Genomic DNA, 22,681 nt, shown 5'->3' on the forward strand with positions numbered 1-22,681 from the left:
GATTCTGCAACCCGTTTGGCGACCTTACCCACATCAATGCCTCAATTCCTAACCATAGATGATGTTACCCTCTTCCTCACAAGAAACGAACACCCCCGGCGCCGCACACGTGCTCTCGTCCCTCCGATAACCCTCCCCCGCGGTCTTACCCGTGCAGAGGAGGTTGTGCTCCGGAGAATCCGGGTCGGAGTTGCCCTCACTCCTGCCATAACTCGGACTTGGCCTCAATTTCGCCACTTATATCCCCGCCTAGGATGTCCAGTCTGCAACTCGCAAGATACTGAGGCTGACATTCACCACTTGTTGTGGGTTTGCCCGGCGCTGAAGCCAACTATAATTCGCCACCTGGCAGCAGCGGGTCTCCAGCAGGACAACCCATCCTCATATCACATTGCTTAGACGCAGGGGCCACATCACCGCTCCCTCCTTGCCTTCATTAGATCGGCCCACCTTTACGCCTTCATTTAACACCCACCCACTCTTTTATTTTCTTTATATTTTCTTCCCAACTCCCCTTATACCCAGAGGCAATAAATAACGCTATAAAAACAATTTCATTAGCTCCAACCTGTGCCTGACTGTACCATCTACACCGACTAGCAGGTAGTCATTCGTGCCATTCAACCAGAAACACTCCTAACGCATCTGTCCACGGAACTCGAGGCCGCACTTGCGTCGCTGCAGCCTTGCCCCGTTCCTCCGGTGGATCCCTGAGCACTTGGGGATTGACGGCAATGAGCTCGCCCGTGAAACTCTTATCCGGGTCCCATTGAATCCCCGGCCAAGGCCCTCGGAAAGCGCTTCGAGACTGTCCTTTCGCGTCCCCATTAAAGAGTGTTACAACGGTTTTCGCCTTGATCGTAAACTCTACCCCAACCCTCATCCTAGACTTTCTGTCCGGGCTGCAGGCTCACAACCTTTGACAGAAAAGCGAACCCACTTGTAACACCAGTGCGACTTTACTAGTACAAATTCCGTCACGGCCGCCGCGGTGGCTCAGTGGTTATGGCGCTCGGCTGCTGACCCAAAAGACGCGGGTTCGATCCCGGCCGAGGCGGTAGAATTCCGATGGAGGCGAAATTCTAGAGGCCAGTTTACTGTGTAATGTCAGTGCACGTTAAAGAACCCCGGGTGGTCGAAATTTCCAGAGCCCTTCACTACGGTGTGCCTCATAACCTGGGTCGCTTTGGGACGTTAAACCCCATAAACCAAACCAAACCAAATTCCGCCGCAATCTTTCATGTCTGAACTGCCCTGCCCCTTATGACAAACCTCTCCCTCTGTTTCTTTTCCTGTCCGGTTTCTTGGCAATCGGGTTTCTTTCCCACCCCTCCCATACTGTCGGGACCTCGCTGGACTGGCTTGGAGCTGAAGGTGAAGAAGAACAGCGCCTGTTCATGCAGAAGGTCATCGACGTCTTGGGCGGTGAAGTGTTGTGCCTGAATAAAGTCTCGCGCTATAATTCGTGCAAAGTCACACATCGTGGAATGCATTTGAAAAAGGCTTTCTGTAGCGGCGAATGAAGAAAGCCTCCTGTCGAACCGCAGCCACCGCATGAGCCGCCGTTCCGGCCCAGCGCGTTTGATGGTCGACGGCGGCGATAACCCAGCGATGACCAAATGGGAAAGACGGCTGTCGTGCGTAGAGGCCGATGCCCACGCGGTCAAAGGGTTGAGCACGACAACGTAAAGAACAGTAAGCATCAGGTACGACGAAAACAAGAGAATAAACAGCAAGAATTCCAGCTTTATAACCGCAAAGAATGCAGTTTTCCATAAGGAACGAAAACATCTGATGACGTGGAATTAAATAAAATGCCGTGACTGTCAGCCTAGAATACAGGTATGACAACCGATTGTAACTGTGCGAGCGTCTCCACTTTGTAATCAGAGGTCAAATGCTCAGAAGCAAAACAATACAGGACACCTAGAGCAATGACTTATAGAGAAACATTAGATAGCATACACATACACGTACAGGCGATGCCAAGAGACGTTGCATCAAGACGTTGCTTTACGTTACATTAAAGGTGGCGAGGTGGCATCTATGGGATGGTCAGAGGAAATGACAGGTTGATGAATTTTATAACCGCTGCAATATACTGGTTGCGTGAGTCATTTAATATGGAGTGTGGTATGCGAGTGACGCCAGTCCGGACCATCGAGAGCAGTGTGCTGAAATAAACGCCACTGGTCAATTCCTTAACAGTATATTGAAGGCGAGGTGCATCATAGGACGCAACCGATATTCTGACGTGGAGATAGCTGAGAAACGGTGAATGTCCTTCGATCGCGGGCATTGAGGTTTTTGGCTGTGTGGACACGATCAGGCTCCCAGCTAGCTGATGACATCGAAAGAAAATCGAGCCCGACAGCCTCGTTTGTTTTGAAGGAGAAAGTCAATGTCTTTGCCATTTATTCTCAATGCACTGAGCCATACATGAGCGCTCCTTCTTCTGACCCCTTTCCCTCACCATAAGCGGGAGTCCAAGACCTCGTCTAATAGGCCGTGGTCGGTAACCGGCCACACCACCTCTACTGTCACGCCACCTCTACATTCTACCCCTTCCTTTCCCACAGTGATCGCTTTGATTCCGCCAGTTTGCTTTGATACCTGTTTCTACAAAATAATCCTGATTGCGGTCCTAAACGATGCTGCTCCAACTCCCTTGCTTGAAGTATTGACGATTAAGAACTCCGATTTCAAAAGGGAAATTTATGTCGCGTCAAGCGCACAGAATCAGAGCATATACAGTAATATTCACTGCATTCATACGTCCCGAATGACCTAGATAAAACCAGCTGAAGTCATGCTACTTTACGTCAATATTATCCGCATATATTTCGCTGACACGCTCAGAGTACCGTGCATACACCTTTTCACTTAAATCATGCCAATTTCTTCGTGGAACCGAGAGCTTACACCGGCTAAGTAGGCGTTGAACGCGAGAAGCTCCTCGCCCGTGAGAATAATTCGTGTTCGTCCGGCTACCGTAGTGAGCAGACAGTCGGGGTAGCCAGGGTGCTTTCGCAATCCTGTGCACTCCGTGCGGTTTACTAGGCGAAAGTTCCGTGAATGAGACAAAAAGTAGGAACAACGCGGGGAAAGAATACTGGTTTCCGCGCATTCATTCTCATCACACCCCAAGTTGCGAAGGGAGTGACCACTCCGTTCTGGTTACTTGGTCTGGTCCCCGTCCTCTTTCGAGTCTTGGTAGGTGAACGCGCCGCCCTCGGCACACTATTAGTAGCAAAACCATGAAATGGCCAGTGCACGTTACACCGTGTACAGTCTTTGCAGAATGTGACCAGTCTGCAGGGTTCGCTTCTCACTAGTACAGTGCAGCCCTTACGGCGTTTCTAAACATGAAAATATCTTGGAAGTTGAGGAGAGGTTTCCTCTTTAGCTCACAAAGATTCAGAGCTTGGGGGAATACATCAGTGTTCAACTATACCGCTCAGAAGCAAATCAAGCAGGTTGGTTTCTTTTGGCGAAGACGGCACATGTCGGAACACGAAAGGTGAACCCAGTGATCCAGGAATGCTGAGCTGACATTGACGCTGTCCGGATTCTCTCGCCAGAGGAGCATCTAATCCAGATTGGTTTGGTTTTATAGAGTTTAACGTCCCAAAGCGAGTTAGGTTATGAGGGACGCTATAGTGGAGGGCTCCAGATAATTTAGAGCACCTGGGTTCTTGAACGTGCACTGACATCTCACAGTACCACGGGCCTCTAGCATTTCACCTCCATCGAAATGCGACCCTCGCGGCCGTGATCCAACCCATGTCTTTCAGGTCAGCAGCCGAGCATTATAACCACTGAGCGGCGGCGCACCTAATCTAATCCAGAGGCGAATGGTGCAGTGGATGCCCATGGCCCCATACAGTAAAAAGCGAGGCAGCATGGAGTCGAACACGATCTTCCTGTAAGTCGTTCGAACGGAAGCCTACGTTTCCTCTCCGGTTGCTAGACAACTGCTTAAACCATGTTAGGCCCCAGCGCAGAGGCTAATCTGACACTTAACTACCGGTCCGTAAGACAGGGGGGAAGAGAAAAGTCACGCTTGCCGTAACGTTGTACACGCTGTCGCGAGCAGATGGCTAAAGGTGAGTCCGCCGATAAAACAGGCACACGGCATTCTTACTGCGCCTCCAACTTCCGGTGTTGCGAGAGGACACAAACCAGAATCGTCTCAAGGACGCGGGCCGGCATCTGCCGGGATCCGATGTTCTTTTCTCCTCACGTAGTGCCCCTGCTCTTGCAGTTGGCATCGGCGGTCGCCGGGAGGTCAGCGTCCGCTTCGCGTAACCGGCATGAGCGGTCCCTTCCGCAAGGGCCCGCGGGATAGCCCCGTGGAAGGTTCCATCGGCATTGATCTTGACCGATATGGCGCGGTCGGCAGACGCGATCGCCAACTCACTCGCTCTCTCTCCTGCCCAGGGTGGGGGGAGAGAGGGCCGTCTGTCCGGATGTTGTCGTGCCGGTGTCACCCCTGCCTGTAGCACACTCGCCGCGAAAACAAACCGGCGCCCTTCCCGGTTCGAGCGCCCAGTCTCCTCCTGGACTATACTCCGGTCAGTGAGACCGACCGTCATGCGACGCTGCGTCCACTTCCTGGCGCTCCTGCTACTGGCTGCGGCCGTAGCCGTGGCGCAGGAGTCCTCGACTCAACAAACGGGTGAGTATATTCGTTTATTCTACGACGACGTTGGGCAGTAAACTCTGGCTAAGCTCCGCGTGATCATACCCAGCAATTCTGGACATAAGCATTTTTCAAAGGGAAAGAGTTTATGAAAGCAATTTTTTTTTCATGTATTGTAAGATTTCACTATAATAATCAATATATCCGCAATCTCCCATCGGCAGGCTTGCAGTTTTTCTCGATTATCAAGAGCGTTCCCAATTGGTTTTCTATGGCAGTCTTAACTGCTGATGCGAGCGATGGAAAAATTTGAAAGATCTTGCTACCCATCGGAAGAATGGACCATTACCTTCAATATATCCATAACAGTACCTTACAATATTTCAATATTGAAATTTTTTGTCCAAGAATGTCGGACATGGTCGGCCTGGTGTCAACAGCATCACTTATTGCAGTAAGGGTACATTGTACACCTTAGTTCGACGCCCTCGAACACAAAAAGAAACATGCTAGTGTTCAAGACTTTGACCACTACACTGAACCATGAAACCGGCACGTCATCACTGTGACGGCAGGTTTCCGAGAATACAGTCGATTGAGGACGCTTACTGTTTAACAGGCGTCTATGTCTCTCCGTACGTAGACACGTCAGTTCGCGTCGATTACGAATCCATGTGGCGTAGATCCTCACACACGAAAACTTTGGAATCGATGTCCAGCTTGTTGAAGACGTATAGGGCGCAATATGAAACGTTGCAACAGCAATGTAGAAGGCACATAAGACGGTGTTTGTGCCACATCTCAAACAAGCAAGCATGCATGCTGCTACATGGCAACATAATGTGTCCGTATACTTGGATAAACTGGGAGCCAGTCGACAGGCCCATGTACTTTCTTCTTCATTATTCCTTCAGTAGTAACAACTGCATATGTGCTAGGGCGTCATAATTGCCGAATAGAATGCTATGCAATCTGCTTGCCCCGGTGCGGTCACTCTTTGCCGTATACACTGTAAAAAAATTCCGTACCTATAACGTACACTATGTACGTTTTAAATACAGAACCACTTCTGCTTTCAATGAAACGTAGGGAATGACCGTATATTCAGTCCTGTATTGAAGGAAACGTCCGTGTTCCTCTGTAGTCGTTGCAGGGAAAAATACTAAACATTCACTTTAAGGGATCAAAACTTAACACGACAGGACGGTTGACCCCATCGACTATGTGTTGCACCAACCGCACTAATAACTTGCTTAAAGGCAGCAAAAACAGAAGATGCTTATGATGTGACGCCACTTTTACACGATGAACTGCTGGCCCGCGGACTATAGGCATCACATGACGTCCGATTTTTTATTTGTCTGGTTTACTCTTAGCCAACAATGTCCGCAAACTAGCATGGCGAACGACCGTGAGCATGTCTAATGTGATTAACACAATGAAGAGCCGAGGAAGGGTGATAACGCATTACGCTGCTTCAAGGTTGAGTGAATGGTACAAATTGTGAGCAACGTTAAATAACAAAGGCCTTAATTTGCTATAATGTTAAAAGCTGACTTGATGAAAATATTTTTCACTACATTGCTAGCCACATGATAGAGTAACATTTAATAAAAATGTTACTGCAACATTTGCTTTCTGTGAGAAATGCTGCGTAATGAGGTCAACTGTTAGAAAACATTTAGACACAGACAATGGTTGGACAACTTCTCCAAAGTGAAACTGAACACCAGCTGAAAGTACATTGCAAACATGATGAAAGTGCACAAGTTGAAAGCCGAATTTCCATCTGCCATTTGGTAAGGAAATAAACAACTGAGTAAACCAAAAGCATGGGCAAACAAATCTGTGAATGCAGTGCAATGTAGCAGTTACATCTTTGCTACACAACCATTAATCAAAAACACCAACTCCTTCATGGATAACAAAAGCACCGACACAACAACATATTGCTCAATGCAATGTTTAATTTAGTAGGTACCTATTGCCGCCCATTCATGCCTGCTCTTCCTGCAGATAAATGAAACGCCACCAAAAAGCAGCGAGCAGCCATAATTGCTGCAGTGACAAGGAGAATGTGCACCATCGATGCTGTTCCCCCATCCTGAGTAGGAAATAATAGCAGTTTTTTCTGGAAATACTCTGAAAGCACGAATTTTCTATCCATCGTTTACTTAGCTTGCACTGACACGACCCATTGTGTACTCGGTACCTTTGACAAACAAGGGGCCAGCCGATAGGCACACAAGACTGTAGAACCTTGCTAACTTGCAAAAAATCAATGCACAGAAAGAAAAAGCTGACAAAAAAATGAGGAATTCCTTATTTGCACTTTTTATACAATACTAAGAATGTGGCTAAGATATGGCATGAACATTGTTTTTTTCTGTTCACTTTACAGCCTGTGCTAGCATATTACTGTGATGTAAATAATGAAGCATGCCAGCACTGTACAATATGCTGTAACACTTATGAAATACTCCCCTTCAAGGCTACCGCATGCCTCTTACATGCGGTAAAGTTTAAATCTGCCAAACTAGCTAGTCTGCAAGATGAGACGCCAAGCCTCTGACATCTGGCGATGTGTACCTCCCATGTATTTAGAGTGATTGGAGATGCTCCTTTTTGATGGCATTTCAGTTGCTGGGTGTGGAAGGACCAGATATGAAGGGCAACAACTAGACACCAACTTTTTAAGCAACATCATAATAAGCAATGTGCCTTAGCTTTCCTTCTGTCCAAAAAGGAGTTTCATTTTCTATGTTCTGTGTTCACATAACTGCTTGCATGTGCACATTTTGGCTTGCTGGGAGGTGCTTCCTCTGTTAAACTACAGTTTTAACTCTGGCCTCAGTCTTCTGCGCCTTCTTAATTTTTTGCTAGCGTTCACCTTAAGTCGCGTACAAACTCACGCAGATCTCCACTTTTCTACGTTTCCAGCTGTCACATCTTCTCTGCCTTCGTCATGTCCACCACTGCATCCAATGCCTTCAAGTCTGCTGTGTATAATCATTTTAATTAATCTGCCTACACATGTATTTATGTTAGTCGCTCTCCTCTCTTCGATGCCAATTGGCCCTGAGAGTAAATAAGTGAAATGGTAGTCTAATCTAGGTCTGAGCAATCACGCATTATGTTGAGTTTATTTTACCACGTTGGCCAGTAGAGAGTGGAAGGAAAAAAAGCTGCTAAGTGGAGCTCGACATGCCTCTCGACCCCTACACTGGAAAGCAGCAGACACCAAGGCATACGTAATCACTAACGACAACAGAACATGACAAGTGTGAAGTAATTCAGTAACGTTCGTCGCATTTACCACAGTGCATACTCGCTGCTCAGTAATTTATTACCTCATTAGACATTCTTCAAAGAGAGTGTACAATTATGTGTTTTGTTTGAACATGGCACCACAGTAAAATGACAATCATTAACCTTGTGCCAACACAACATAAAATAAACTTCTGCCCAGTAAATGCATTGCTTACAGTGCCACCACGGCACCTGTTTAGAAAATAAGCTCAAAATATTAGTGACATTAAATTTGAGCAGACGGTAATTCCCCCACCCCCTCCCTAAAAAAAATGAAAAAGGGTGCTCTTCCGACGGTACGTCTGTACGCGGTAATATTTGCGAGTCCAAGTACGTGTGAAATTCAGATATAAATAATTAACGCCAAAGCATTCGGTTGAATGCGAGGCGCCAGGGCGCGGGCAAACAGTAATCGTCTTCAGGTATCCACTGGTGCCACGCCCTGAGGGCCGCTGCTCGGCGAATACCATTCATGGCCACGTTCACATCCAACAAGCTTGTCACAAACATCACACAGGTGATGATGCAGCAGCAGTTCATCATTGCTGTTGGCCAGTGCTGAATTTTTTGGCGTGGTAAACGGAATCATCCACCGAAACGCACGTCGACTGTTACTCGCCAGATTCTTGCAGTCCCACGAGGGAGAGCAGCTTTTCCGTCGGCTTCAAGTCTCCTCTTTCGTGCAGGGCCACTGGCATTGCAACGCACATTCTGCATGATCGCTTTACTACGCACCGATGCCGCACGGGACAGCGAGCTGTTGTATGTACACTCCAATGCAGCGTTCCGGCCACACACATACACACACACATACTAAAGACACACAACGCGCAGGACGCACGCAGCGAACACGGAAGAACAAAAACCCATTCCATAGCGCCTGTTCATTCAACTCCACACTGCGCTAACTGCGCACATGTTTCCGACTGCGGGCTCGGCTAGCGCTTCGACTTCGCCTTGGCTAGCCATGGCCAAGCTGCGCTGCCGCTGGTGGTAATAACGTTCATGCAACGAAAAGAAAAAACAATATATCAAACGATTCAGGTTGTCAGCTAAAAAAGCTACCGTAAAATTAAATACATCTTATATGTTTTTGCCGTTGTGCGCCTTTGCGACATCAGCGACGTGAGCTTGAGCGCGAATACGCGAATGGCGCTATGAATTTCCCGTGTAGCTCCGTAAATTGCAAATGGCGTGGCTGCGGGCCGCTAACTTTTAGGCATGCTTGCAGAGGTAGTCGGTGCGAACAGTTGGAAGTTCAATCGACTGGAATTGCTCAAGGAAAGTCAGCGGCACTGCATTTTTATTGTTTCTGTGCATTGCGAGTGACTTTGGCGGCAGCCACTCGGCAACGTCTCCGGTTTGGCGAACTTGTGAGAAGGTGAGCCTTTTGTTCTCAAATTTTGAAAGCGGTTTTTTGTTTGTATTGTAACCCTGCATCTCGTCGCATGTTATGTTCACGATAACATCAGTACAACGTGCATGCGCTTTCTGTCTCTATTTAGAGTAATATTGGTCGATCAGCGTAAACTTTTGGATTCAATTAAGCACGAACTGTCCATGTTGGTACTGCGTGTCGAATGTGTTTTGAGATGATTCTGAGCGGGAGATGGTGTTCTGATAATTTGTGTACTACCAGATATAGTCTAGAGATTTGAAACCATTTATCACACTGAAACAAAGTTGGAAAACTGTTTTGTGTTCATGCATCTGCTGTCCTTAAACTTGACTTTTCGGCAATCATTCGCATGGCTCCTTTGGATCTGGAAAGTTGACTACTGTTGCTAGGGGTGCCTGGTAGCAGAGCTCCTGGGGACGCCCAGTGGGTCATTTGTTTGTCCAAGTGCCCCGTACCACAGGTACCATTCCTGACATTTTTTCCCTGTCCGTTAACCTCATATTCCTTGCAAAGATTACAGTATGTAATCAGGTAGTAAAAAATTTGGTAACTTCTGCATATTTCAGAACAGTTCAGAGAAATGCACATGCAGCATCAGTATTCTCTCGGTAGAATTTCTGAGACCTGGATTCATTTCTTCTAGGACTGTGGCAAGCAGTAGGTCAACTGTACATAAATTTATTTTCCTCTGGTGCAAAGTAAAGAGTGCAAACGTCATAAGACAAGTCTCTAGTCTGTTTCATTCTCACTGCATTTGGCCAAAGCATAGTATGAAATGCTGTATGTTTTATGCCCTAGTTTCCTTTACTTTGAGCAGTAGATATTGACAGTGAATAGCAAGGCAACTCCACTCGCTGACGGTTTTGCCTTCGGCAGCAAAACAGGGAATACCTTACCCCATGTGTTATCTCGACAGACTCAAAACTGCGATGGACAGCTGCGTCCACAGCTGCTATCACCTCCCAAGTGCATGCGCTCATAAGACACATAATAACTCTGGATTGCCATTAACATAGCCTTGCTCATTGCAGTTGCCGATAAACACCTCATAAGTGCTACTATTATGCACTCTTTTCTTTGGCACTATGTATGAGCTTCTGTTCTCGCACTTTCTAGAAATAATGCATGCAGTTTTGAAGTGCGAAAAGGGAATTTACGTGTAACTATATTGTCATGTCAGTATGTTACAGCCAAATTGTACATTGATGTCAGTGCTGGTGGTTTCTTTTCATTATTTTAGGAGAATGTTATAATTTTACCTATAGCAAATAATAGCCCTCACTAATTAGCTGATTTTGTCATGTCCAGTATTTTGATATGCTAAGCCACCAAAGCATGATTCAGAATGTTGTCAGAACTAAAGGCACTGAGTCTTTCGTGTCAGTAAAAAATGTGCTTTATACCCCTGTCACATGGCATTCCTCGAAGGCCTTTCCAGCAAAGGCACCATTTTTCACCAAAGGAGCGAAAGCTTAAAGGAGCAGCGATGCAGCTACACGGTGCAGCCCAAAGGTGAAAGTCGTTCAGGCTTAGCACCCGCTGCTATACTCGAGGTGGCTGAAGTGAGTGTTCTAAAATTAAAGTGGTGTATTCTGTTCATTCGTTGAGCTTTGACAATTTTTTTATTCTGATTGCTTCCTTAAAAGTACCGCAACAGCTACTCTCATCAGCAGGAGCAGGTTTTGTACGTGTATTGCCTTGGCCACCATGGGCGCTCGGTGTTGCCGCAACACTTTCACTGTCTTGAAATTTGAACATAAAACATAAACACCCGTACAAAAACCAAAGCCAGACATACCTTTCGTATTTGAAAAAAATGTTTTCAAACATTATTAGCTTATCTATTTTTTTATTGCTTTTACTTTTTGACTTTGGATGGTACTGCGATCACAGCTTCTCGAATGCCGCGTCTTCGGGCTCCGAAGGTCTCGGTTGAGCGCCTTCGCCTCCAAGGCCCTTAGCGACAAAGGCGCAACATTTGTACCGGGTAGCTGCACGCCTTACGCCTTTGGATATGATTCTCAAAGGCCTTTGCGGTGCCCGTGTAACAGGGGTATTAGTGTGGTATGGCTGCTTGAACACCTGTCCCTGGTATCTCACAAACTGAATAAGGAAGGGAAAAGCCTCAGGGTGCTTGCCGACGTTTCGACAAGAGGACTTGTCTTTGTCTGGCAAAGTGTTCATCATTGGTGGGGTTTAAATAAGGTTTTCACGTCGAGGCGAAAGGCCTGTTGTGTGGGACGAGGATGCGATATGGGAAGGGCGTTACAATGGGGAGCGTGAACCTTGACCAGGCATGATAGCTGCTAAAGAAGGTTAACCGGTTGACCTGCAAAACTGTGAAAACAAAAAAGCCCAATTCAGTAGAAACGAATCTCGGGGTATGGAGTGTGGATAGTGGGCTTGAATGGCTTTATTTCCAGCCGCAACAGGTGGTTTGGTATGGCTGGCTGCCTTTTCCTGAAAAACTAGGATAAAGGAATTAAGCAGCATGGCAGAATAAAATACCAGGGGGGGGGGGGGGGGGGGGCAAAATAATTTGAAGGAAAAAGAGAAAATGAGAGCAGGTTCGGAGAAAAGGCAAAAAGAAGGGGGAGGGGGAGGAGTATGGCGGCCAAGGTTCCGAGAAGTGATGTCAGGAGGTGCAGGGCGTAAGGTTAAAGTATAACGATAAATTAAAGAATGCAGGAAAGGAGGGGGAAATTATGGTTGGGAAACCTCTGACCATGTGCAAGGCCTTTTCAAATAATTATGCCAATTCCGGAATGTACAGAGCTGGCCACATTTAGTGCAAACATGTGAGCGCATGGCCGCACTCTTTAGAGGTCCACTGTGTGCGGCGCAGCCACTCATCGCTGCAAAATGGCGCAAGAGGAGATGCACCTGGATGTGGTGCTTCGTGTCATGTTACACTTCGATGTGTGGCAATGTCAGACACAGTGGCCCAAAGAGCACAGCCATGTGCTCGCGTGTTCGCACTAAGAGTGGACAACCCTGTACTTGATTCTAAGTTTCCTCTGTATATGTTGACCCCAGACGAAAACAAGTTGTCTTGTCGAAACGGCAAGCACCCTGAGATTTTTCCTTCCCTTGTTCACTTTTTGAGTGTCAAGAAACCATCTGCCTACTGTCTCTGTACCATGCACTCCACATCTTGTACGGTTATCTTTGTATGTATACACCAGTGATAAATCATGAAGGAAATCAAGGGATTTGTATTTGTATTGCTTAACACTTACTTTAAAGCTATATCATGAGGGTATAGTTGAAAATGTGCTACGGGGGCTTGGTTGTGTGTCGTGACTGGTTTCTCTTTATCACGGCTACTTGACAGCCACCATGAAACGCAGGCTTTTGAAAAGTCGTTCCTCAAATAAAAGAGCGTTTCCACTGTTACAATGGAAATGTTATTTGCTAAAACCTTCAATCATTGCAGTTCAGGGATTGATATTTTTCAAATAACTAACCTGAAGTTCAAAACCTGCAGAAGGAACTATGTAACTTCTTTAAAAACCCAGTACTTATTTGCCAGTTTCAGCAAGCAGAGGTCTGTTTCACGGCACATACTTTCCACTACCTTGCATGAAAATTGTGCAGTACAGGCCCACCATAAAACTAGGGGCATAGTATACTGCTTGTATGCAACTACTTTGGCGTTAGAGCATGCATAGCATGGTCTTAGTTATTCTTTTCATTTGCAACTGGTTCATAAAAGGCCTATTCTGGCAAAAGGCATTTAGCAAAATTATCTTCCTCTGAATGCTTCTAAGGATAACTTTAGTTCATTCAGGAAAATATATATTGACAATATCTCTTAAAGGCATGATTGTCCATATTAGCTCTTGTTACCTCACAGTATTTAGTTTTGTGCCTCCAGCATCACTGACTTGCATCATATGTTAAATAGAGTAGTAAAAAACTCGCTGTTAGTTTAAACCACAACTCATGATGGGGCTGTGCACTTTTTGTTGTGTTACATGAAATATACTTATGTATGAAACAATTTCTTTCAGCTGCACCTCACATGATTCAAATTCCACCAGAAGAAAGGCTGCAACACAACATTGCTCACCATCTGTTGCTTTCCCAGCACATAACATGCCATAACAGCACATAGCAGGTAAGATGTGAACAAAAACAGTGCATGTATATGTTCCACACATGCATTTTGTGTACTACCAACACTATGATATGATTAACTATGTCATGTAAGAGAGAGCACACAAATCATTTTTTGTATATATTGCAGCATGGTTATTTCAAGTTTTAAACTGGCCATTGAAACGACCCATTGTATCACCGCTGGTTACCCGGTGGCACTGGGGATCGAACTCCGCACCTCCTGCTTGCGAGGCAGATGCTCGGACCACTAGGCCACTCCTGCGGTTCCCCCACTGATGTTGCTTACACCAGGTGCTGTTAAAGCCCCGGTATGTATGTTAAATGCATTTTAGAAAACCATTCACTTCCAAAGTACCATTTCATCTTTATAGCAAAACCACAGTTCGCCTAGCTAGACAAACCTGCTGCATACAAGCCAGCAGAAGGGTTGCACGTACATGCTTCATTAGGAAAACATAAAAATCAAGCAGAGCCTGCCCTTCATGGTGCATTATACCCTGATTTTGAGCAATGATCAAGATAGGCAGATGGTCATTTCATTGAACACTTGCATGATACATTCGTAGAATTGAAAAGACAAGTACTATTGCAAAATCTTCAAACAGTGTTTATTCTCAGAGAAAACATATCATGAAAAAAGTGTTGGATTAGTTATGGTGCACCTTGTATGGGGAAAGGGGCTCCCACTTTGTGAAAGGCTTAATTTTGGAATAACGACAGCGTTTAGACTTGTTGGGTTACCATGTTTAGATAGTGGATGTGCTCAAAAAGACACTGGAAGTAAGTGCACTGTGTGGAAATCTCTTTCTGTATCCTTGTCTTTTTGAGTGCTTTCACGATCTAAACTTAATTTTGCAAGAAAGCAAGGAAAACAAATATTTAAATTCTGATAATTAAAAATAAAAGATCATGTTTCATTGTGTTGCTTAAAGTGTACATTGTATCGCTATTGCTGTATTGCAGCACTTCTGTCGTGGCCTTGCATTGCAGCCTCTTGACTTTTGTTTATATAATAGGCAGTCCTTTTTTTCATTCGATTGCAACACTTTAGGAGTTACTACAGAGTTGCGTGGTAGCGAACTCTCAGATTAATGGTTTGCATTATTACGCCAGCATAACTTGCTAAGTGTTTCACTGCAGTCTTGTTACTAGAACAGCCTCTTGAAAGTATTCAGCCTGGTGGTCATTGAGGGTTACTGTTCACATATCAAAATGCCGGATCAGCTGTATACTCTTTACAGCTACCAGAACTATGGTACATTTCATGACATGCTGGCTGAAGAGTGCTGGAGCATCAGACTGGGGATTTGGATGAAACAATTTTCAAATGTGTGCTTGGTATCACGCTGTTTTGTTCCAGTTGTGGAGAGGTTTTCTTTTCATATTTGTTCTGTCAAACATTTAAATTTTGGGCAATATGTTGTTGCCTTTATCTTGTGTTCTCTTTGTTGTTGAGGTTTAGTATTTTTGGCACAAGCACTCCACTCTATTACTTTTAAGTATAATTTAAAATTTGTAGGGCACGTCATGAAGAATAAAACTTCTACTTGAATAATCTGCATGAGTTTATGTTCTCATTGTTGATATAAAAACTTAGTTGAGACAGCTTGTATTTTAGCTCTGGCTAGAATTTTTAGGAGAGCCTCAGTAACATAATCACATGACCAACACAAACTCGGTATTATTGTTTGTGCAATGAAAAACAGTTTTAAAATAGTTATTAACAGCTGTCAGTGTAGGACTGGCCAAAAATGTTTTGTGCTCTATGTAGCTCTTCTCTGAGGCAGGATTAATTCATCTGCACCTGCAGCTTGATACCGCCAAGATACCAATTCTTGGGTGAACTTATTTTTTTTCACCGAGCAAACTTGCATCATCTTGAAGCATGGAACTTGAGCTGATTCTTAACAGCTCTAGTGTAGCGAATTTCATTATCCTCATTGCTTAGTTTACATTCACCTCAGGACAATAGCCTTTTCCAGTTTAATTATCTGTGTCTTGCACCAGCTACATGCCACACTATCAGAAGTCACCTAATCTTATCTAGTAAGCTTATAATCAGCTATCTCCTGCTATATTTTCCTTAGGGTGAAATTCATTTTGTTGCGATACAATGCACAAGCTGTTTCCTGGCGTGGTGCTCAGCTTATCTGGAATGAAATGCTTGGGAAATGGGTCTCTGATTTCACCTTGAGTAGACGAAATTAACTTGTGCTAAGGCACTCTTTGGCCACAGATGCCCTTGTGCCATTAAAATTCATCAAATTCATTCTGTTGCCCTAAGATACCATTGGTGATTCATTCTCTGCATTGTATGCCCTGGCCAGATCCATTTTCTTCTTTTAATTTCTGCCAGAATATTAACAACTTCCTTGTTCATCCCTGTTATGGTTTCACTCGGTCAGTCGTTCTATTAATAATTATGATCACTTTATTGAAAACATATTTTGGGCTAAATGGCATCAAGTTTGCCACTCTGCACAATGATATATATGTTTGGTCTTGTATGTCTTTACTTGTGTGGTAATGTTTATTTTGTACTCACTGTCTAAACAACCTTATTTGCCTATGATATCCTAAGCCCTTCTATACCTATTTTCCTTCCCCCTGGCTCTTTCTCTTTTCAGTCATTCCTCCTCTTTCCTTTACACCGGCCATTGGTCACAAGGCTGCTGTGGGAACGACAGTCAGCACTGGGCCCTTTTTAGTTCATGGAACCTGCACTGCTACTATTAACACTAATAGTACGCTATCAGTATTTTTGTGATAGTGCATTTATTGTTATTTATGAAGTAGTTGGCTAAGGCAATGGTAGCAGTGTTGAATATTGCAATATATTATGCATATATCTCACTTGCAATATATCAGTATGTTCACTATTACACTACCCTCTATTTCTTTCAGTTCAGTTATTTGGCTATAGATATATTGTGCTGCTTTCCTAGTTTAGTCCACTCAAACTAAAACTTTGCTCTTTGTGTCACAGGTAGAATCTACAATGATTGCTGCTCTGTGTCTTGTAAGCAGGAGGCAGTGTTCAATGGAGCCATGAACTTTCCTTGGAATTGAAAAGCCTTTGCCATATTATGCGCTGAACCACGAGTGTGAAGAGGAAAATGTCATGCCTTGGATTTCTGCAGAGGTGAGCCATTGCGGTGAATCCACCAGCGCGAAAGACAGGGATGAGAAAGGAGACAAGACAGGTGCTGACTCGTGACTAAAGTTTATTGGCGTGAACAGGCAATATATAAAAAGCCAAGCAATACCATAAACCATGTAGTTACAGATAAGCATGCAGGACAACATGAGTCAAAAATCGCCCTCAGCATTTCCCTGATCGAGGTAGTCCAACTCATTGTGTGTTAACACGATAGACAAAACACACATTCTTCACGGAGTCATAAGATGTGTCTAGCCTCGATAATCTCTCATTTAATCTCTCTGAATTTACTGCCAAAATGCGTGTTGCCAAAAGGAAAGGGTAGCAGACTTCACATCCCGTGCAGTGTACAGCAGAGTTACCTCAGCCACCTAGCCAAGCCCCTACCCTCTTGTGTTCCTGTAGTCTTACATTCATACACCTTCCAGTTGCACCTACGTAAACCAGACTACAAGATAATAATATTTGATACCACATTCATTTTACAAGGTACATATACATTTCACTCTACACGTGTACTTTTCTCGAGCCACATTCACAGAATTATTCTTAAAATTTTACATGCTTTAGACAACGTATTAGGGGCCGAGAAAGCCACTTTTACATCATACCTTCTGGCCACATTTTTCAAATTGTGCGACAATTTATGTACATACGGTAACACAACTGGTCTTTTGGCATCTCGCTGGCTGGCCCCAGCCTGATTGTGCTGGTCACCGCAAAACTGTCTCAGCTTCTTTAACAATTTATCATATGCTCTTGCAGTAACAAGGTTTGGAAATCCTGCGTTCGTTAACCTTAAAATCTGCTCTTGGAAACTAGTCGTCATGCTGTGAAAGCATAATTTCATCAATTCTGAGCCCGCGTTAGAAAGTGCAATGCTATCTTTCACTAGCTTGGAATGGTCGACATGTAGCCAGGTAGCAGCTTAACACTCGCCAGCACACATGAAGTGTTCTGAACATCAAGGTAAGGTCCAGAAACCACAGCTCTTTTTCTTGGGACATTTGCTCCAAGGTAAACCTGAGATAAAGGCCTTGCTCCTTAAACAACTTGAGAAGATGTACAGGTCCCGAGCTATCACAACCTTTATAAAAGACCAGAAAATCATCGACATAGCAAAAGATTTTTCCCCCAGCCCATGCACATTCTGGACAATTATTCTATCCACCCTACTCAAGAAAATATTGCTTAGCACAAGGTCAACCTTTGAACCACTACATATTCGAGACTTTAGAACACATACCGCACTGCGCTACTCTACAAACATGCTCTTCAAATAAATGCTATTCAATAACATGCTCTTCAGATAAATTTCATTAAAGGATTCATGCAAAATTATCTCTGGTTATTTGCAAAAGCATCTGTCTACTTCCCATCTTGAAGATCCATTTCTTGTACTCAATTCGCAGTGTGGTTGAGTATCTTAAGAATGACAATCCAGTGGATTGTCATGTGATTAGTGTCAATGTAGAACTATTTTATTCTATCCCGTATGAAGATATTGTGAAAAGCTTATGAATGTGTATATCGGAGCACAACGATGAGCTCGTGTTTAGGAACGGGTGTGTAACATAAGTCTTTTTTGGCACTTGCCTCCTTTTATTTGAAGTGAAGAGCATGTTTGTGGAGTATGGCAGTGCGGCATATGTTCAAAAGTCTGCTAAATGTATCGATTCGAAGGCTGCCCCTGTGCTAAGCAATATTCTCTTAAGCAGGGTGGAAGGAATGATTGCCAAGAAATTGCATGGGCTGGGGGAAATCTTTCGCTACGTCTATGATTTTCTGGTCTTTTACAAAGGTTGTGATAGTGTGGGACCTGTACATATTGTGAACTTGTTTAAGGAGCAAGGCCTTTGTCTTAAGTTTACCTTGGAGAAAATGTCCCAACAAAAAGAGCTGCGGTTTCTGAACCTTACCTTGATGTTCTGCACACGCCATGTGTGCTAGCGATATTCACCCAGGAGTGTTAAGCAGCTACTTGACTGTTGGTCAAACGATTCTAAGCTAGTGAAAGATAGCATTGCGTCGTCAAGTCTAGGCTCGGTATTGGTGAAGCCATGCTTTTACAGCGTGACAACTGGTTTCCAAGAGAAGATTTTAAGGCTAATGAAAGCATGATTTCCCAACCATGCTATTGCAGAAGCGTGCGATAAATTGTTAAAGCTGAGCATATAAGATTGGGCAAGTTGGTCTGACATGCTAAAGATAAGAATGGCGCAGCATCAAGTAACGAGGACAACAGGAGAGCACACCCACGCACAAGTGCCATACTTGGAGCGGATGCAGAATCTAAGAGCGTGTACTTGACATTCAGCGTTGGCAGCCAAGGATCGGGCTCGTTCAATCTTTAGCGTTCAAATCCGTGTTTCCTCGTTTCCTTGACTGTCAACGCTGAATGTCAAGCACGCACTCTTGGATTTTGTACCTGCTCCAGGGTTGGCACTTGTGCGTGGGTGTGCTGTCCTGCTTTCCTCGTTACTTGATGCTGTGCCATTCTTCCCGTTAGCATGTTAAAAGCTGAAACCCCTTCGCAGGGACTGGCATGATCAGGCTGGGGCCAGCCAGTGAGATGCCAAAAGACTGACTGTGTTACTGTACATACATAGATTGTTGCAAAATTTGAACACTGTGGCCAGAAGGTATGACGTAAAAATGGCGTGTTCGGACCCTAATAAGTTGTAAAATTGTTAATAATTTTGTGAATTTTGTTAGGGAAAAGCACATGTGTCGAGTGAAACGTGGCAACATATATGTGCCTTGCAACCATTGCATGCATTGCATACCATTATCATGTGGTTGGGTTTATGTTGGTGAAACTGGAATGTGTATCAATGTAAGACTACAGGAGCATGAGAGGTATTTGGATATTGGTAGGGGTTGTAACTTATCTGCATATTACAAGAGATGTGAAGGCTGCTAGCCATTCCTTTCGGCAACACGCATTTTGGCACTACGTTCACAGCAGATTAACCAGAAAATTATCGAGGCTAGACACATCTTATGACTCGGTGACGAATGTGTGAGTGTGCTGCCCATAGTGTTGACATGCAGCGGGTTGGACTGTCTAGATGAGAGGAATGTTAAGGGCAATCTTTTACTTATGTTGTGATGTAGCTTATGTGTAATTGTGTAGTTTGTGGCGTGTGGCTTTTCTGTATACTCTCTGTTCACTTCAATAAACTTCAGTTGCGAGTCAGTGCTTGTTTTGTTTCTTTTCTCGTCCCTGTCTCGTGCTGATAGATTCAAGTACTTGTAGAGTAGATTCACTGAATTGTGTACTTGCAGAGGCTTGTGAAAAAACGAGAGGAATTTTCTTTCCTTCATGCGGAATGGAAGGTTGAAATTTTTTTACTTAAATGTTTGCAGCATTAAATTCTATTCGGAAAGGTAAAACCCACGTTATTGTACATTTTGTGTGCAATGGTGCCGGGTGGCTGCATGCAACTGAAAACATTCGTCCAGGTTATCTAGCTAGCGTCCTTCTTCCTTGTGCCACATTTTCTGAAATAATATTTTGTCAGATTTATTTCAATCAGAATTTCTAAGAACAAATTGGTGATCACATAATGGTGATCACATAATTTGGTGATCACATATGACATAATTCAAAGCGTGTTCATTGGTATTTTTTAGTCTGGGGCAGTACAATGAGAAGTACATAGTATATAGTAAAATTAAATATGACCAGTCTAACATAAACAAAACTTTTTTTTTAAGGAAAATTTTGCTACCGAAGTGCTGGAGTGACATGGCATTATGAAGACGTGGACAGTGTGCTGTATTCATGATGGCACGAGAACTTGTGTACAGTGCTTCAGGTAACTGGTGAGTACCTTGGTGCTGTGCTTCTGCTAATGTAGCCAAATTATGTTTTTAATCTAAGAGTGTATCTGAAAACTTAAGCAAAAATTGAGTAGTATTTAGATATTCTTGCACCAGATACCACTGTGAGAATTAGTTATTAATGATGTGTCTCACATGTACCCTTGTCTGCTGAATATAGTAAGCATGGCTTTCGAGCTGAGTGCCTCCGACGTATGAAAAAAAAATGGCCACTGGGCTGCTCCACGACGCGTGGAGCAGCGCAGTGTAGCACATTCAGGCTTCATGGAGTGGAGAATGAAGGCAGTAAATATTTTAAGAGTAGAAAACACAGCACAAACCACAGGACCAGGAAACTGACAGAACACACCGACCCTGATGACACTCTTTGCATGAAGGGTGTTATAAAGTTGCCTGTCATGTAGTGCAAGATGGAGGTCGCACAGGACGGGTGTTAAATATGAGTTGATGCAGACACCTGTCATTACATAGTACTCACAGTAGAACTCGAGCAAGAAGCAAAGGTAACAGCTGAGCATGGCCACTCTTGTGCTTTCCTCCGCAAGCAATCTGGAATTGCACTTAGAAATCTTTTATGCTTTCTCTTGACATATACATCATTGCTGCATGTGGCGAGGAAAAGTACATACCCTTGATGTCAAGTGACAGTGAACTCACAGGGCTGGTAAAAGCTCACTGAGGTGTTGTGATATATCTACAGGGCACCTCATGAGAACAAAGAGCCCTTGAAGGAATTCTCTCAAAGTTTGTTGCCACATGGACCTCTTCGTAATCAATGACTCTAAAAGGCAAGCCTTCCTTTAGTGTCACAAAAAAAGGCCTAGGACATGGGTCTTTTTGCTTCTCCATTAGTGCCAAAATGTTTGCTAGCGAGATCTTTCGCAGATATATAATTATTTCACAAAATGTCAAGAAGGAGACTGAAGCTGCACCAAGCAATACCAGTAAAAAACTTATCACAGCTGTTCAAAAAGCAGAAAGACTCATGCCTTCATCCTTCTTTTGCATCAGACACATGAGGACACTTCGTCTTTCTGGGTCATCATTTTGAAAAGGTTCACATGGCAACGGCCTTTGGTTAAATTTCTGCCAAGAGCCCTTTTTTGAAACTTGAGCATCCGTTCCTTGTGAGGCACACTGCAGAGATATTGGAATGCCTTAGTGAGCTGCTTCCGGTACGTGTGACTGCATTTTCACTGACATCAGATATTAGTACATTTTCTTGCACATGCTGAGATAATGCAAGCTATGAGTGAAAACATGCGGTTTTGGGGAAGTGTGCTTCCTGGGGCCGTATTCTAAGTTTGTGTCATAATAAAAAGCGTCATAATCTGCCGCAACGGGCATGCCCGGGAACTGGATATAAACTGAGTGCGGGACTTTCGCTTCGTCTTGTCTTGCCTATAACAAATTGGATGGACGACAAATTCGGCAAGCGTCTCCCACCTTTTTCATATGTTACCAATGTTCCTTGTTCGCTAAGTTGTGCATTTAGTACTATGTACAGAAAGGCACCTGCATTGAATTGCATCTGGCCCCCATCCTGAGCTACTTTCTATTTGCACAAAATGATAAGCAACTGTAAAGACTTTCATGCGCACAGTGCCGCCCGGGAAAGTGCATTTTGTCTGCTTCTTTCTGGACCTGTGGTTTTTACTGTTTACTGTTATGAGAAATGAATTTTGGGCAATAAATTATAACAGGTTGGTTCTCGGTGAATGGCTTTTGAAAGCTTCTACGAAAGCCGATTGTTCAATAGCGGATGGTTGAAATGTATTTGTGAAATTTATATTTGGTGTTGTGTGACCACTAAATGAGGATTTTTTTTATGCTTTTCAGATGGATCCGACAGCAATGTGCAGGTGTACAATGTGTGTAGTTTGCCATGAAAATAAAACGTATGTACTTGTACTCACCCAAACACCACTCTTTCATTCTAAGCTGCATTCTTTGTACGTATGCACTACATAATATGCGTAAAGGAAAGCCTTGTACATAATACTTATTTCTTCGGCACCTGGACGGCTATATCTGCAGTGAACATTGCGGGCAGAAGCTATACGAAGACGCATGTTCATGTACTACAGAAAGTACATAATTACAATACAGATAATTTCCGCTCTAGATGAAATGACTTCCGAGTGAACGGAGGACGTATGCATACACATTGCGGAAACTTCAATAAGAACAAAACATAAGCATT

The 22,681-nt window shown here is 44.1% G+C and overlaps 1 protein-coding gene and 1 long non-coding RNA gene across 4 annotated transcripts in view; both read left to right on the forward strand.

The window, feature by feature from the left end:
* The first annotated feature begins 4,526 nt into the window (after nucleotides 1-4,526).
* The window catches only part of LOC144100687 (uncharacterized), a 39,302-nt gene continuing 21,147 nt past the window's right edge, over nucleotides 4,527-22,681 (forward strand). Inside the window, exon 1 of the mRNA XM_077633543.1 lies at nucleotides 4,527-4,678. Within this exon, the coding sequence (XP_077489669.1) occupies nucleotides 4,594-4,678 (85 nt within the window). The 5' untranslated portion in view covers nucleotides 4,527-4,593. The remainder of the gene's footprint in view (nucleotides 4,679-22,681) is intronic.
* Nucleotides 7,473-22,393, forward strand: LOC144102067 (uncharacterized). Of its 3 annotated transcripts, XR_013308162.1 has the most exons (8): nucleotides 7,473-9,332; nucleotides 9,740-9,810; nucleotides 13,364-13,470; nucleotides 13,600-13,780; nucleotides 16,100-16,216; nucleotides 16,459-16,614; nucleotides 20,353-20,460; nucleotides 22,318-22,393. It is a non-coding gene; the product is annotated as an uncharacterized LOC144102067 (long non-coding RNA). The 3 variants fall into 3 exon arrangements; XR_013308164.1 differs by lacking the exon at nucleotides 13,364-13,470; XR_013308163.1 differs by lacking the exon at nucleotides 9,740-9,810.

This window comes from Amblyomma americanum, chromosome 8, assembly GCF_052857255.1.
Source record: "Amblyomma americanum isolate KBUSLIRL-KWMA chromosome 8, ASM5285725v1, whole genome shotgun sequence".
Taxonomy (NCBI): Eukaryota; Metazoa; Arthropoda; class Arachnida; order Ixodida; family Ixodidae; genus Amblyomma; species Amblyomma americanum.